At 39.4% G+C, this 18,379-nt stretch overlaps 1 protein-coding gene across 1 annotated transcript in view; it reads left to right on the top strand.

Moving 5' to 3' along the window:
* The first annotated feature begins 7,037 nt into the window (after nt 1-7,037).
* rnf13 (ring finger protein 13) overlaps nt 7,038-18,379 on the top strand; it is a 39,746-nt gene continuing 28,404 nt past the window's right edge. Inside the window, exons 1-3 of the mRNA XM_026194234.2 lie at nt 7,038-7,261; nt 12,478-12,717; nt 12,860-12,940. Coding sequence (XP_026050019.1) covers nt 12,604-12,717; nt 12,860-12,940 — 195 coding nt within the window. The 5' untranslated portion in view covers nt 7,038-7,261; nt 12,478-12,603. The remainder of the gene's footprint in view (nt 7,262-12,477; nt 12,718-12,859; nt 12,941-18,379) is intronic.

The raw sequence follows: 18,379 nt of genomic DNA, 5'->3' as shown, positions 1-18,379 counted from the left end.
ACTTCTTCAATCTCTCAGCACATTTAGTCACAGAAGAAGAGGAACGCAACAAATCCGGATGAGATTACCATTTTCAATCAGCTTTGTTAAAAGTGTGACATTTATTTGCTACAACAATGAAATTATTAGAATAAGAGTTAAAAATGAGTAATGATGGACTCCTTTTGATCTTAACCCTGAAGTCTAAAAAAAATTGATAGATGTAAAATTATCAATTTATTGTGTTTAATGTGCCGGGGGGAAAACACACAGTAACACCAGTGACACACATCTGGGGACACATATGGCACACAGCTGCGGTATACAGTACTTTAAGAACCATTGATGCTTGAAAGAACTGCATGAACAGCTTTTGATCAAGTTTATTTGCACAGTCAAATAAAGTCACTGGTGTTACCAAGATCCAGTTATTAAGTAAGGGCTCTAGTGTTATGTAAGGGAACATGCCAGTGACAATTTTCATGAAAAATGCCTTTTACAAAATGGCTGCTACAGGGCATCAAACCACATGGTGTCAGTCATATTTATTTAAAAAAAATATTGCATTTTAAATGGTAAAAAAAATATTTTTAACATAAAAGCAAAGCTGTGGCCACAAGCACTCATATTGTGCTTGAATTGATGTATAACTGATTTAATAACCAATACTGTCAAAGTGATGGAAGGTGTACTTGTTCAAATAACATTGTTTCATTTTAGGAAATAAATAATTTGTAACTTTGAAGCATTTGTGAATGTGTGTGTGAATGGGTGGATGACTGGATATGTAAAGCGCTTTGGGGTCCTTAGGGACTAGTAAAGCGCTATATAAATACAGGCCATTTACCATTTACCATTTTTTTAAGTGTAATATTTCTTTAAGGGACAGAAAAACAGACATTTCCATTGAATGACCTCTTAGTGGATACTTTTTAATTCTAACAGTGCGTGTTTCACAAGAGACATGCAGCCAGAGGTATAAATGTCACACCACTTTAGCAGAATGATCTACGTATTTGCACTCTACCTGTGTGCCCCTCTTTTGTGGGTAAGTGTATCAACTGGTACTCAGCTCATCAATGACAACACGGAGCTCCTGCAGCTGAGCCTGTGGTGGTTTGTGAAGCACCCATCTTCAGCTGCTCAGTTTTACAAAACATTTACTTTTTTCCCCCAAAATCAAGGTGTTTTTATATTCCCATTTAAAATCCTCTTTTTTTTAATGACCAGAACTACACTTTAGCTATAACCTTTGAAAATATGATTTCAATTCTGTATCCTTGATCAAAAAGTGTGGTTTTTTTTGTCTTTGAGTGTGTTTCACTTTCATTAAAAGAAATGAAATCAAACAGACTACATTCTTAAATTTCATTGTGACTCAGAAGACACCCAGTAGTTGTTTTTCTTAGTTGATTTATGTGAACAGCGATATGCTAAATTTGCTCTTAATAGAAACCCTGTGACAGTCATATCAATGCAGTCTCCAGCCTTAATGTAAAGTATTGATGGGTTGTCCAACTGCAGTTATATACAGCACCTTCAATTACATAGCCTTGTTGCCTAAAACTATTTTACAGCTGCTTCCTTTTAAAAAAAATGGCAACTACTGTCTTTAACCGTTACTGTAAGTGTGTTACAAAACTGTGCAATGGTGACATGTTGAGTTGTGTCATCCCTGATTCAAGGCCAGTCCTGACTTGGACTTTTGTCTCATAATATGTTGCATTCACAAACACATTTTCAGCTCTACAGGATAACTTTATATCCGTGACTTCAATCTTTCTGTCCTTCTTTTTAATAAAAGGCAGAGACACAGGGTGGCAGCCTCACTAAGCCTGGGGGTAAAGTCTCCCTAGCATGGCTCTGCAGTGTGCTGGGATCGATTGCAGGCTGCTTTGTTTTGCCCCAACTGCAGCAAGTGTTTGGATGCGATGGGAAGGCACATATTTCTAAGAAATACAAGTGAGCCCAGCTTGTCAGCTGCAAAGAGCGCACAGTCCTTGTGACCATGCTGAACTGCAATTTTCAAAGGTTTACAGCCTCCAGGGTCCCGAGAAGCCAAGCTCAAAATGCTTTTGGTGATAAAGAGTTCAAGGCTGAGGGTTTGGCTGCTCTCTGCAGCTGCTTGGATGAGACACTTTCCGGTGTCTTGGTGTGCTGTTGATTGGCACCACAGTCAGTAGGGACGAAGTCCCACTGGTTTCCCAGGATGTGTCCCCTTCTCAAGCAACCAACCCAGCAGATTCAGGTGGCTGGAAGTGGTGGCAACATACAGCGCCACCCACAGCTAAAACTAAAACTAATTACCTCTACAGCACTCACCATAAAACCACACACTTTACAGAGAAGCACAGAAGAAAAGCCTGACATACCTGTTTCAGTGCCATAGTCCAGCCAGTTGCATGGGTACAGTTGGACACCAGCAGGTGTGCAGAGTCTGCACAGATACCATTGTTTGCAGTTTGGTCACAGACGTACAAAGTCCTGCGACTGGTAACAATCCTCCTGTCACAGTATTGAAAAGGCACATCATAGGCCTTTGTTCACTCGGAAACAATGGCACAAAGATGTGGAAGTTGAGGCAAAAGCACAACAGCAGTCATAATCCTCGTCCTTCTATTAGTGGAAACGTTGCAATCTGTAATAGAAATGTCGACTAAACTAGCACAGATTGTAGTCAACGCCTTAAAGTGGCATGTTTTTTTTTTTGTTTTTTTTTAAAGGTTATGTAAAAACTGAACACAGGGAGGACACAAAGTATCATTATAAAATGATTCAAGAGTTTGGTGCCACACAGTGGTTGTAATTATACAGTAACATGGAGAAAAGCGCCACCTTTTTTTGACTAAATGGACTGGATTATACTGAATGTACCTGAAAGGGTAAAGAACTGCTTTACTTAAAATGAATGCTTTTTATTTACTTACATTATAAACAGAGCTCTAATGTGGATGTTTGTTTGTTTTTTTCATATACTAAATGAGTTGTTAGATGTAAAACAACACGACAAAGTGAGCCGGACCGAGGCCGACACTATAAGATGCACACAGGTGTGTGTGTGTGTGTGTGTGTGTGTGTGTCACCTACTAAAAATAATGAGGACAAACTAGAGATTTTACACAGCTGTAACTGATTTTTCACTCACATTGTAACATCTTGATTTTTCTGTATTAGCGTAGCAGTCGGACATAAGATCTACTAATTTCAGCACCTGCATTTAAGTGAGATGATTAATGATAGTGTGCAGTGCAGGATCCTTCAATAAAGCTTCTGTGGTAGAAAGCATTAGACCATTAACAAGTTTTAAATCCTTTCCATCTTCTCCACACCAGCATACGTCATACCTTATCATCTGCAATCTGTTGGACACACCCAGCAGTCTATAGCACCACCCTACCTTTTAATTAACCAATTACCACACAGTGTAAAGGGATAGTTCATCACTTGAAATTCTATTTTATGTTACATTAAATCCTTGAATTGTTACCTATAAAGAATATGGAAATACTAAGAATATATAACATTCTAGACTGGTTACATTGAGATTACAATGTTAAGATTACATTGTGTACATTATAAAGTCTGGTGCAGTAGAAATCTGGGCTGCACGTGACAGTCCAAACTGGAATTTGATTGATGTCACCTACACAGCTGACCTGCTTCTGTTTTCACAGTGATGTCACCACATGTGACTCTTGGTCACAAAGTTCAGATGGAGTTAAATATTTGTTGTCTGACACTGCAGTATGAACACAGTGTGGTCTACATCAGCATGTTGCTGTTCTAATTCTTGATTTTCTTTAACTTTAGGTCAGCAGTAAGCCTGACTTCATCACTCAGCCATTCTTTTGTTTTCAGCTAAAGTGCACAAGCGAACCAAGAAGGGGACGGCCGCGAGACAAAAGGTTGCGTGGGCTCGTTTGGAAACACGTCCCCGACCCCCAGCACTCTGATGTCAGCTCTTTGCTCTGCTATTTATTGAGAAACTAAAGAACAGCCCAAGTGTGTTCAAGGTTGGAGTAATGTGAAACGTTTTCTGGATTTTATAGTTCTGTGAGGTTTAACAAGAGGCCGCCCATTTACATTTGACCTTTCAAAGTCTAAAGGAGATCCTGGTTTTCCTTTTGTTCACTGCTGACCCAAATGAAACAGTTTAACGAGATTCTCGACCTACATTTTATAAATATTCCTGTTTATAGACACAAATCAGGACACACACATACTGTCTGAATGTGGAGACATACATATATCAAACAAAGAAAGCCACAGGATTGTAAAGGTGGATGCTTTTATGGACCACACATGCTCCTCTTAAATTTTTTTTAAAAGTCCATTTGTATTTCTTTTTAATTAAACCATGAAAACTTCAACCATTGCAGGTTTCAGTTTTTTCTTATGCGTTTTTAAAAATTACTTATTTAATAAATACTCTTATATTTCTAAGATATCCCCCAAAATATTTTAATTATATATTAATCCTTCCGTGCTGGTTGATAAAATGAGAAGGGAGCACTGTAGTTCCCCTATTTTACTGAGGAATAACTTAGATCTTAAAAAATATGTAAAAGCTGTTTTAACTGTTTTGTAATAAATACTTTTTACTTGCCGATTAAATTGTGACGTTAAGTAGACGAAAAAAAAGAAATGAAAAGTGTTCATTAGGAAAAGTATACCCTTTACTGGTGTGATACTTTAGGCCTGGGTAGTAATTTTGGAGGTGGTATTTGAGATGACAGGCTGAAGTTTCAGCTTGTTCGTGGCTTGGGGGGAAATTTTTCTACATGCTGGTGTTTGTGTGGATGGATTTCTGCGTATTGCTGTGAGCAATTCTTGTATGCACCTCAGATGGAATTCATTTCCTAATGTTTATGATGCATGACACATACAAGCTATTACTAAATGATGCACACACTTTGCCTGTCCTATTGTTGCTTTAGACAAAGGCACATAATTGGCACATGGAAGAGGGCATCATTTTTTATTATCCTGGTTATAAAACAAAATTAAAACGCGTAACACAAACTTGAAACAGGCTTTGTTATTTAGTCATTAACATTTTCAAAGGGTCAGCAGGGAGCTCCATTTTTGATTTAGCAGAACTACACACTGGATGCCATTCATTTTGCATCCCCAAAGGTATTTGTGCACTAACTGGAGATCTTTTGCTTGTTAGCCAACTGTGTGAACCACTACATTATGGAGCCATTTACTAATATACTGACTTCATGTGATTCTATTCCTGTCAATAAACAGATTAACCTCTATTTAACAATTAATTGCACAATGGATTTTATGGAAGAATATGCCACCTGTAAAGATGCTGGTAGCAGAACTTCTTTGAGTAATGTGCCCCATCACTTACCCTGAAGATTCACTAAGATAAAAAACTGAAACAGGCATGCCTCCTTCAGTGCATCTATCAACACATGACTCTAACCTGTCCTTTATGGTTGGGCTTAGCTTGAGGCAGAAAGGAAACAATAACATAACTGTAGGTTTGGAAAGGCAAATAGGTGTAGAAAATGAAAGAGCAGTTTAAGATCTAGGTAATTACAATTTGGAGTCATGGTGCCCTCCTCCCTCTAGGTGCAGAACCACTGTCTTTCTTTTTTACAACTCTTTATATTCTACTCGTCTCTACCTCTCTCTCTCTCTCTTTCTCTCTCTGTGTGTGTGTGTGTGTGTTGTGACTTTTCCAGGACTAGGGTGTGGTCCCATCTCCACTTACTGCCCTCTGCACTTATTGGAAGACTGTTGTTCTGCTCCATGTGGCAGTATACCTCAGGGCCACGTTCTACTTTAAAACACTTACCTGTCAACTTGCTGACCTTGATCTTGGGACTTACTTGCTTGTTTTCTTCCTCCTTCCTGCCTGTTTAGAAACTTTCCTGAATATCTGCGTGACCCACTCTCTCTCAGTCTCAATTGGAGACTCACCTGTTCACTCTGGAACCACAACACTCCAGAAAAGATGCAGAATACTTACCTGAGTGAAGTCCTGGTCTTTGGAAAACCACCTTTGATTATTCTCTTGAAACTGATCATTTAAACCTGTTGAATCATTCACCTGTGTCCTGTCATTGCGTCCCCAGCAATCTTCCATCATGGTATGAAGAGTGACGAAGTTTGGCCACATAAAACAAAGTTGTGAACATGTAGTAAACGCTTTACCCCCAATATTAGGTTAAGGTAAAAGCATATTTCTGTGCCTCTGTTTTGACATCTGTGTCTAATATTTTTTTGATCTCTGTAACCATCCTAAAGCCCAATTAGCCCAATTAATGAGCTTCTCAGTCAGGAATGATTGCCTTCAAATTGTTTGGAAATACCTTTATAAATCCTTTCTAAGCTGATGGGCAGCAGCAATTGTTTCTTTCAGATCACTGTTCTTCTTTGGCATTGTGTTATCTGGATGAGAAAACAGCCAAAACATCTGCTTTACTAGAGGTGCTTGCCCTCGTTGACGATCAGTCTAATGAGATGGTGTAATTAATATGTCATGTGTTGTAGCTGTGGTTTATCAGAAGCGAGATAAGGTAAATAGAAAATATTACTTAAAGTGGCATTTCTCATTATAAATCGTTTATTGTTTTAGTCAGTGATGTATACAGTACTTTACTTTTAGTGACAACTATTTTCTATTTCACAACTATTTTCTGGCATGTGTATAAAAACGTACAAATAGATAAAAACTACAACCAATGATCCTTTGAAAAAAGAAAAGATGCACCCCTTTTTCTTTAGAGGGTGCTAGAGTTTTAAAAGTGAGTCCATTGTATTCTGAGGGGCGGATGCTAACTTCTGTGGCGATAAGAAGAACCGTTTGTTTCCCCGGTTTAAAATATATGGTTTCTTCCAATTTTGACTTCTGTTAGCAGGAAATCTTCTAAAATCTCTGAAGCCACTGCAGTGCAACTCTAAATGTAGCCTGGCAAGCCCCCCTCATCCGAACAAGGCTGTTAACGGCAAATGATTGTACCGTCACGTGGATCTGTTTACGTCTTGAGTCACTTCCGGAAAAACTGACGATTGACAGGTGCTTTATCCAATCAGAAGCTGGAAGTAGAGTAACGGAAGTGTGCGCTATCGCTTGAAAGAAGAAGCTAGCTGAGGGATTAAACTGTTTACGGTCGGGTTTTTTAACCCTCCGCTCTAACGGAATGTAGTATATCAAAACCTTGAACTTGCATATGTATTTTTACACAGCTTACAGTAGAGGAAAGCTATGTCGCTGTCAGCAGCTCAGTTCCTGGACGAGATAAACGCGCAAGCAGAAATAAAGGTAAACACCCGGGAGAAGCGGACTAGCCACCCATGCTAACCTAATGCTAAGCATTGTAGAGGGACGCTCTGTTTTTGTAGCTAGCTGCACACCTTTTAGGGTGTCCTCCCTGATTTATTTATGTACACAGCTACATCCGCAAAAAGCGTTTCTATTTTAAAGTGCTTGACATTACCGCTGTCATTATCGTGGGAGGAACTGTCTTGTGTGTAAAGGGTATAATTATTCCCTGGGGGTTGGTTAAACTGTTTTCTGATGTGTCGCTGAAAAAATTGGGGAGTGTGTTTCCTCATGTCACTCATGTCAGGCACACTAATAATTAAATATGTCCATCTTGCCGTCATTGCACGAGGTTTTTCCGTAAAATGCTGCTGTCATTTGATGTTTAGTCATCATGTGCAGGTCCCCGCGATGTTGCTTTCACTTCCCCTTTGAGCTTTTTTTAGTTATTAAGAAAGAAAACTACTATTTTACTCCGGTTTAGTCTTTTTTTTTCTGGCTATGCTGCCACAGTTTTCACCTTACTTGCTAATAATTTGTTGGATTTGGATCTAATAGTTGTAAGCAGCTGTTGTCGTTGAGAATGCAGACTGGTAAGAAAGCATGTTTGAACATTTTTTTCTTTGGATTAATCGATAGCTCTATCACGTTGTGCAAATAAACCTTAGTGTTGGGTTACAAGTTTATGTTGTACTGTATGTACCGCCATAGCTCATCTTTTCTATGCATCACTGAGATAGGCGGCTTTAAGTCTGTATGTCATGGATCATTAAATAATAATGCATAAAATTATTTACCTTGTGAATTCATTAGGTGTAATGGCTAATTTTAAAACACATCGTGTTGGGTGGAGTCCTCAGAGATCCAGGACTAGACCCAGGACCAGGGCACAGTGTGATGACAGCAAAAATATGTCATATTTTTATTTCATCTTGATGGATGAAATTCTAGGAGTGGATTTAAGCGACTTTTCTTCTGGCCAGCGAAAGCTGGCCACAAAGTTATGAGGCTTAGTATCTCTCTGCATCACACCACTTTATTGATAGAATATCCTCCACAAACCATGCTCTCAGTTATACCTAATACAGGTGACGGAAGTAGGATTTGACTTCAGTGTGCAGCTGTGGGTGTGTTTGGTCTTCACACATTCAACCTTGATTGCCATCTCCTCACCGTTGGCATGTTGGTGCGGATTCCCAACTCTCAACTCCATGGCTTCACCTTTGTCACCTGTGTTAGGTTCGTGTGAGAGCTCAGTTTGTGGAGGTTTCTCATGGGATGGTTGTCAGTCAGACAGAATGATGGAAGCGGATTCTGGCAGCTCTTGTAACCCCAGCTCTTAGCTCAGTCTTTAGTTGCATTCCTTGTTAATCCTTTAACACCCAAGTATCACACATGCTGCCTGGAGTTATTTTGTAAGTTTGGCTGTAAAATGAAAAAGTAATTCTCATCATTCAGGAACCATTTGAATTTCCTCTCTAGCCCAATGTGGTTGAGGGGTTATGATAGTGTGAAGTACACACGGTAAACTGCTGCAGAGCTGATTTTTCTGTGTGTAGACAGCAGTACCATGTGAATGCTTTGTGCTACCGTGACACAACGTAAACTAGTCTTCTCTTCACAAATGTTAACAGAGTTAAGTTACTTAAAGAGTGCTTGTAAATAGGGCTGTTCGATATAACAATATATATTGGATGACGATATAAAAAAGTCTATCATTTCATTTTACGCTATGGCAATATTTTTTTCATCGTTTTGATGGTCACTGTAGTGGCTATATTAATTTCTTAAAGTTCTCTCTTTCTCTTATATTTAATAATATACCACACTACAGACAGACAAGCGCTTGTTTCTATGTGTTTAGCAACAACAACGGTAACACCATCGCGTGTCCGCTTGTTTATGTTTCACGTAAACCTTTCACAATAAAGCTCAAGATCCTGTTGAGACTTTTCAAAATAAACTGAATCACTTGAAAGAGCAGATTATTTACGGATGAGAAGTAAAAAAGAGCCGCCAGGTGCTAAAAAATAAACCTTAGACTCAAACGTTAGAATAGGCTTTCTAACGTTTGAGAAAGAAAACGGCAGCCGTTAAAACTTATGTCTAAAAATGTATCGTTTCATGCATCGGTTAAAAAACTCGACTCCAGCTACATGACGCACAGCTGGAAACACTTCCCGCAAGTCGAGCTGCCCGAGATTCACAGAATTTACAGAAAATGTTACATTTTTGTGATTTATATCGTTATCGGACGATAGAATTCTTATATCGGGATATGAGATTTTGGTCATATCGCACAGCCCTACTTGTAAAGTGGGCTCACTGGTGGACCCACTGGTCCTGGGTGGCAGAGCAGAATATCTACCGAATGAAAGTCAGTGGATCGATCCCTGACTTCTTCAGTCCACATGCTGAAGTAACCTTGGGCGAGATGCTGAATCTCATGTTGCATCCACTGGAGCGTATGTGAATGTTAGAAAGCTCTTAGGCATAGATGTAAGTGGTGTATGAATGTGTGTGTGATTGGGTGAATGACAATTGTAGTAGAAACCTCTTTAGGTCCTCAGCTGGGTAGAAAGATGCTATGTAAGTACAGGTACATTCCTGATTTAATATTAAGTGGATAGAAGAAACTGAATTTTTAATTAATGTAAAATTTTAAATAGTTTTTTGCTTTTTTTGTGTGAACAAAAGAATCTATTCTTTTCAAGACTTGCATAGTAAAGGGGATTTATTATGCCTCTTTCTAGCTCTATATACACATTTCATGGACTCCACTAGAGGAGCTCTGCAAGTCATCGTAAACTAGGTTTTCATGCAGGCTTTGAGTATTCAGAGCTTGCGCCTCACGGGGATTACTTTACTTATGCTAACCTCATTATTTGAAATAGTCTTTAAAGAAAACATCTCATATTATATCTGTCTATCTAGCTCTCTAAAAGAGAACAAGACAAACTCGTAATGAGTCCTGATTGGCTGGAAACAGTTACTTAAGTAAAGGCGAAGCCGTAGAGGAAGTACCTAAAGTTTCAGATCTCTCTGATTAAAAGTACTTTTGTTTTGAGATTGTTTGACTTGGCTGAGGGCATCAGGCTCTGCCCTCACAAAGCAACATGCTGTACTTGAGGTGCTCAGTAAAACCTTGTTTTGTGGGAAACGGCAGCAGCATTAGCAGGACAGTAGGGAAAGTTACATAACAGCACTTTTGTTTCACACAGATGTGATCAGAGCTCAGAAGTAAACAATTTAAAGTGACTGTGCAGATTGGACGGCTAAGATGGGCGTGATTCATGATTAAATCCACAATAGTTTGTTTGTAGCTCAGATTGAAAGAAGATTCGCCTGTTATTTGTACAAGCAGATATTTTTATGTACATTTAAATCACTAATTTTAGGAAACGAAAAAGAGAACTTTGTATTTCCAGATTATAATGATTAAAAGAAGTTTACTTCGAGGCAAAAATGCTACAAGTCTCAAGTTTACATATAGTACCTTAATAATAAGTGAGAACTGGTGTTGCTAAAGCTGTTAGTGCCCATCTGTACCCAGCATCGCTACTACAGTAATCTAGATAAACTAGACATGTGGCATTAGTCTGTCAGTGCGTTACATCTTAAGCATACACGTAAGATCAAAAGTTCACATCGCATACACATCCTTCTGACTCACACGCTCTTCCTGTATTAATCTGATTAGAAAACATTTTCTCTGAAAGGCTCACAGTAAACTCGAAACTCCTCATGAACTGCTCTTCCAATTTGGCAATAACACCTAAGCTTGGAAGGCCTTCAGCTCTTAGTTTCTCCTGACCAAATCACATGCTCCCCTCCACTTTGCGACCTTGATCCCTTTTAGCTCTGATGTTTGGGATGAAGCTCACTAAAAGAAAACAACATGATATTCTAATATTGACTTGCAGCGATAATCTAATGAAAATTTGCTCCAGCAGCAACCTGAAAGTCATGCTTTTTGTCTTTGTTTGCCCCCCAATAAGGGTCCCTCCCAGCATCCAAAAGAAAAAAAAAAAGATTTTCTGATACTAAACCTGGGATTTATACCCTGCTCACACTTGTCTGTAAAGTTTATTAATAAGAGCAATGAAAGGAGACACAGGGGAGGTGCTACAGTTGATAAGTTGTCTTTTTTTCCTTGACAAAAACATTAAGTGTATGATTCTTCAAAATTAACAGATATTACACAAAATTACACTCAGATTCAAAATGAATGCTTTGTGTTTACCGGATGTACTAGAAATGGAGTAAGGCTACACTCAGGCAGAGGCTTATACATTATGCTTATGCATTGCTGCAGCAATCTCGAAGCATTAGAAAGCGTCATCAAACAGTCTAATATGTCGATGGATGAAACCTGACAGGCACTGTAGCTCATGTGTTTGACAAACCTGATACTTGGCCACTTTGAACTCTGCTGTGGACTAAATTATGGGGGGGAAAAAAGCATTTTGAAGTTAAGAAAGCAGCGTCTGGTTTAGTTGTTGGCTTTCAGTGTTATTAAAGGATTGACTTGTGAACATATATCAAAGACTTGTCTGCTGATCTGTCAGTTCTCTTCTAAGAGAACAACCTGATTCCTAGAAGGTCTTTGGACATTAAGAGGGTCTAGTTTCTACGAACTGTCTAAACCCTGGAATAAACTTTATTCCCTGCTTTATTTATTTATTTTGTCTTCTGGCTGTAAGCATTTTCAGATCCATATTTTTGTTCTATAGGCCTCTATAGACCTAGAGGCCTTTTATAAAGCTTCCTGTTGACCTAATAGAAGATTTCATCGTATTGGGGGAAGGGTGTAAAATTCAGAGAGATATAATAATCAACCAGCAATATTCTTACATCAGTCCACTGTGCTGTAGTTCATACAAAGGCTATCACCTCATTCAAATCATTACTTCTGAGTAGACCCGATTCACAAAGTTTCTTTAAAGACTGGGTGCTTATGATAATGTGGTGATACTGAGCTAAAATCACAAATATTTTTTGCTAAGTCCATTTAAAAAGTATAATTTAATTAGGTCATCTAATATTGGCATAGTGGACAGTAAACCTTATGTGTGAAGCGCTGAGTTTCCTTGACAAAAAAATGCCATTTTCCGAGTTATTCCTGGCAAATTTGCCATTTTTCTGAAATTTGCTATGAAGCTGTTGGTGTTTAGGCTTTTAAAATGGGTCTAAGTGTACACCAATGTCGTTTCCAGGTGTGACCACAACAGTTGGCGTTTCGGGGTCCAGCTACAGGCCAGCGTGCGTGGTCCTTTGTGTGCCTGCTTCGTGTTGTTATAAGTGAGTGGCTTAGCAGCTGGGGGTTGCAAAGTGATGCCAAGATGCTGCTGTCCCTGGGAATGCTGATGCTGTCGGCCACACAGATTTACACAATCTTCACCGTTCAGCTCTTCGCCTTCCTCAACCTGCTGCCCGTGGAAGCCGACATCACTGCTGTAAGTAATCCTTTACGCAAATGCATTTAGAAGACTAGTTATGCTTCTTAAAGGAAAACGTTAGATTAAGAAACTAAACCTGCCTCTTTATGTTTTCATAAGTGTCTTGAACTGCTGGTGAATTAGTTTTCCTTTCTTTCAGTTCTCATTTGACAACAAAACGGACACCTTTGATGATTTGCCCGCAAGGTTTGGCTACCGGCTCCCCAGCGATGGACTTAAGGTGAGTGCAAAAAGGCACCAGGTTTGTTTTTATGACTTCTGGCTTAGATGTTTGCTGGGAATTTTTCACTTTACAGCTCCATTGGATTAAAGTTTAAACAGCTAAGATGCAAAGTTCCCAAACTCGAGGAAAACTATTTTACATGTCCCGAAATCTGAGCAAAGTAAAGATTGTTACATGTACAGTCAGAACAAAACCTGGTTGTACAAAACGTGTTGATGCATGTGACAGAAAAAACCTTTTAAATGCGTGTAATCTTTAATGCTTCTAAAATTGCATTAACATGACTAAGTTTATGAAAACAGTGGAAATATCAATAGAAAACAAAATAGTTGCCAACATGAAAGGCTGATTTTTATAAAACGTGCAACTCTGCTACAGAGACGTACAGATCACACCCCAGATGGGCTCAAATGAAGAGCTGTTAAGATTTAATTATATGTGGTGAAGGTGCTGTTAACCATTGTTGCTTAGTGTTGTTGTGAGGCTTCTGTATGACACTGTGCAACCAGCAGTCCTCTCAGTGGCTCTCCTACCAAGCTCACAAACAGAAGGGGTGATTCATGTCTGCTGCCTAAGCGGGTTATTGTGGTGCTTCTCACAGTGAAGAGCTCGCTTGTTGTTATCGTACAAAGGCTTTTCACACCAGACCAAGCTGATATTGACATGCTTTGTGCCTTGTTTCGTATTTTCTGTTTAATGCCCGAGTTAAATGATCTCTACTCAGTCGTATGTATTGATCACACTTATCTGAATTTAAGAGCACCATAACATGAAATGATTCTTGTAGGATTGCAACAACTTGAATATGAACTTGGCTAGTTGGGCGAGGCATACAGCCACGTGTTTGTAATTTGGCTTTCTTTTACCACCACATCCTTCCTTTTAACACGCATACAGTGCACCTTTGCACTTGGTGTTTGGTGTAAAACTGTTAGAGCCATTTATATACAAGCCTGACCTGTATTAAGCAACTGGAAATTATTACTTATTAAAATTCTTGCAATGGGGTCGTAGACTGCAGTGTCACCTCCAAAGTTCCTTCTGAATGCATACTGCTGTTACTTGCAGTGTTTGTTAAGAACTTGTTAGACCGTAAGACTCTTGCTCCTCTGCAATGCCAATAAAAACCTTTGGCATCACAAGGCAACAGAAGCTTGTTTCCAGAGGATTCCCCCTTGGGGCTGGACGAGGCTTCAAACAGAGCCTTCGCTGTTTCCACTTGCACAGCGTGGGCTGTTTACAGTCTCGATGCAAAGCTACTGCAAACATAGCTGTACCCACCGTGCAGGGTGACATAGAGGTGGGGTTAATGTGCAGCACGACAGAAAAGTTCTGTGAGATTTGAGGATGCAGAAACTGGTGAAGGTTTGATTTTTCCTTTTAATGCTAGTGTAGTCAAAACATTTCATTCAATAATTCAATTCAATAAAACTTTATTGAGGGGTTTGAACAGCCGGTTCCGCTTCCTTAATTCTTCGATAAGCCAGGGCTAAGCCAGCTCGATCAGCAAGAACCTGTTATCATGGTTCTGAATAGGTAGATATCTTCAGCACTCAGGCTCACCCGAGCCCAGACTTCTCGTTGAGAAGGGGTGTCAATTGCATTCAGAGACCAGTTGATCAAATCCATAATTGTCTTTTAGGTTTTAGAGAACAGACTGTGAGAGAGTGTTCCAGGGAAAGTAATACAAAAAACACGAGACAAGACAAGGACATTAGAGGCTAAGCAGGGAAGCTAAGGGAGAGGAGGAGGAGAGGAGAAAAGTGCAACCGCCTTCGTCAAGAGCAAGAGCAGAGCACGTGTATACATTCAAAGGTAAATGTATACATGTTTTGCACAAATACTTTTTTACTTGGTGATTTTAAGTTGTTTTTATGCCTTTTCTGCTGTAGACAGTCGTCGGCAGAGGTTTATGTTGTCTGATTCTCCATCCGTCCCATACCAGTGAATATTATACATCGGGATCACTCTGAGGGAATTTTTTGAAATTTGGTTATATTGATTACACTGGTTAGATTTCAAGTTTAAGTTCATTCTGACACAATGAAACATGTTTTGTTTTGTTAGCAAAACTCAAATTTTTAAGTGAATTTGACAAAGTTTTCACAGATTAAAGAATTTTACACCGGGTACCTTGCTGATGCAACCGCCAAGAGCTTTATGTCTCCTCCTGGAATGTGTAAACACTCCACTGTCTGATTGGTTAAAATGATGGCAGACATTGTATAGAAGAACACCCACTGAAACAATTTTAGTTTTAAATCTTTGGGAGAACTTTGCAACAGCAGAAATGGAAATGAAAGAATTACTTCGAGGAACAGGAAGCTCGACAAACTTCTTCTTTTTTTTTTTTTCATCGGGTTTTGACACAATTGATTGAAGATTCTATATTTCCTCTTTTTTAATGTCCCGTGACAACAGAAAGTGCCCGAAGGCGTTTGGAAATTGCAGCTGGATGTTGAGATTTGATTCTGTCCGGTCTTTGGTGATGACATTTTATATCTGAGAGATCAACGTTCACGTCTGGTCAGACCTGGATTAGAAGTGCAAGGTGACTGGTTGGCAGCAGCTTACGATTAGTTGTGATATTATTGCCGACACGAGCAATTACAATACCATTTGGCAACTTCATGTGATGTGAAGTGAAGTATTATACAAAGTTCACCATCATGGAAAGTTTTAGTCTTTATCAGCTCTGCAGGTGATTCTGGAAGGAATCATCTGGGTACTGCGACCTCCTATTTATTTATTTATTTATTTATTTTTTAAGACAACAATAAATCCAACTTGAAATAACTGCCCCCCCTCCTCCCCCCTTTTTCCTTTATGCAGTTGAGTTATTTGCATACCACCGCAGTTTCAGATGTTTTGTTTTCATTCCTTTTTTCATTTTATTTTATTTTTTTTCACCCACTTTCATTTCCCCAATCCGAGCCTGGTCAGTAGTCACAGTTTCACCTCGCTAAAGTTTACTCTGGAAAGTCCGCGGTTTGGCTCATGCAGCAGCAGATGGTGACCGACTACAGCTACGCCTGGCGTTGTTGTTGCTAAATGATCCTCAGGCACCCGTTTAAAAATAAACAGCTTTCTATTATTTAAATGGGTCTAATGCTGCATTCAAAGACTAATTGGAAAAAAAAATAGTCAAAAACCTAAAAAAAACTTATCGGTATTTGTTTAGATTTCTTTTTTTAAACTACAAATACAGCGCAATATATCATTACTGTAGTACATGTAGCACATAGTGATTACTGTACTATAGCTCAGTTTGCTTGTTAAACCACAGTAGAGAGAAGGCAGGAAAGCCGAGAGGATGACCAGGGAATGATCTCAGGTCAGATTCAGACCTGAGCCTTACAGCACATGGGTTGCACCAGATAGTTCTAATTATTGTTTGTGTCTGGATGACTTAATCAAGCTTTATACTCTTTCTGTGTGTGATGAGTAACTTTGTGCCTATTGCCTAACCAGGCCATAAATGGATCTGACCAGTCAGACCACTGCGTTTGACAACGAGTGCGCTCATAGCTCAAAATACAGCCTGGTACTGAATATACAATGATATGGAAATAGGGTTATTTTACTATTTTACCTCAGTCGCAGCTAGAAGCTGCTCTGGGTTGATTTCTCTGCCTCCTCAGATGTGATCCCAACAAGATCTCAAGAAGTTAATGAACCCAGAATCTCTTCTGTTCTGTCTAATTCTGGGACATACACATTTCCTCAGTAAAATGTGACCCAGAAACATACCACTTTTTTTTTAAACATATGTACACTGCAGCTGTACTGCGTCAGCGTTATTTCTGTACAGGATGAGTGCAATAAGTTTCAGTAAGATTGTCCCAAAACCAAAATGTAACACTAAACAGGGTGAAGTCAGTGTCTGTCTGAATAAAAGCAAGCTCTCACTCAGACAGCATGACAAGCTCGCTGGCCATGCATGAGGTCGGGTTTTGAAGTGCTTTATGCAGGTGAACTAATAATAATCATCATATCTGAGAGTGGAATCACACAGGTTTTAATCTGCTTACAGAAAGCCTCGGTCGAGCGAGTTATTAATTGCTTTGTTTCTATCTCTCTCAACCCCGAGCAAAGCTGCAAACAAGCCCTGTGGTGAGATTTACACTGACGGGATTAAGTGTAATCACTGTGCAATCATTTGAAAGAGTTGGCTTGGCTCTTGAATTCTGCAACAACACAAAGTCCCACAGTTTGTTGGCACTTAGGCACTCTGTTAGCACTCTCTGCAGTTGTTTGTACTCTAGTCAGTAGGAGAAGAAATTAAATCGTTTTCTGATCCTATTTAACGCTGACTCTCTTTAAATGTAATTATCAGTTTTATTTTGGAGAGCGCTACTCCACTAACAGGTTTTATTAATTATTAGCCTTTATTTGAAGCGAGATTTAAAGAAAATGCTTTGCTGGGTTAATTGCTACTACCGCAGCAGCTCTGCAGTCCCACCTCTTCTTTGTGTTCTTTGTGACATTCGCAGCTGGTTAGTTGTGCAAAAGTGCTTGTAAGAATATTTGAACCACTGCATTCTTTCCATCATAATCATGTTAAATGAGTTGTCCTCAGATGGTGCTTCTTCCACATGTGGTTTTCTTGCTATGATGAGCTAAAAAAACTGTTACGGAATAAATTAGTGCTTTTTAAGAGTTACTTTTAAAATTTCTTTTATCTATAATGTGTTTACCCTTTTTTCACATCTCTGGAAGCATCACAGCTGAGGTGCACTGTCTTTATTATTATTATTTAAAAAAAATGCCTAGATGTTGATTTAGTTAGACTTTAAGGTGATATCGTCTACTGGTTAAGTGCGGTCTTGTTGCACAAGCTGAACATTTGTGTCATCTCGGTTTGTATTTTCAGGATCCACCCCCAGGTATTTCCTGTTTCCTCCCCGGCTCCTGTCTCTGCATTCTGCAGTACTTGCAGATGTTTTGGGGGTCTTTTTTAAATTGCTTTTTATGTACAACAGAGGGCGCTCTTGCCACTGGTTTCAGGAGTCAGGAGGAATGTGAGGCAGTAGCACAGTGATGTCATTTAACAGCAAGGCTGGGCTGCGCTGGAGGCACCCAGAGGTGACGACAATGTGGGAAGCGGGTGATTCCTCACGTTCCTCCGGTCTGTGATATATCAGAGAGCTCCCTGGTCTTTGAATTTGATCTTCCCATTAATGTTAAACTAAAACCAGACACTGCCTTTAGTCAGCATCTTTCTCTTCCGTGCTGTCGTTAACTTCCAGCTGATTTGTTGGCATTTCCCGTGTTGAGTTCAGCCGGTGTTCTGGAGGCACAGAGGTGTGGCAGCTGGCAAGATGTGCACAAAGAATATCAGTTTCCTGCTGGTTGAAACTGGCCTTATGTGTGTGGTAGAAAGTGCTGACTCTCTTTGATATACTGGGCTGGCTTTGTATATGTGAGAGAGAGAAA

Source organism: Astatotilapia calliptera, chromosome 15 (genome assembly GCF_964374335.1).
Source record: "Astatotilapia calliptera chromosome 15, fAstCal68.1, whole genome shotgun sequence".
Classification (NCBI taxonomy): Eukaryota; Metazoa; Chordata; class Actinopteri; order Cichliformes; family Cichlidae; genus Astatotilapia; species Astatotilapia calliptera.
This window is presented reverse-complemented; position numbering and strand designations above follow the sequence as displayed.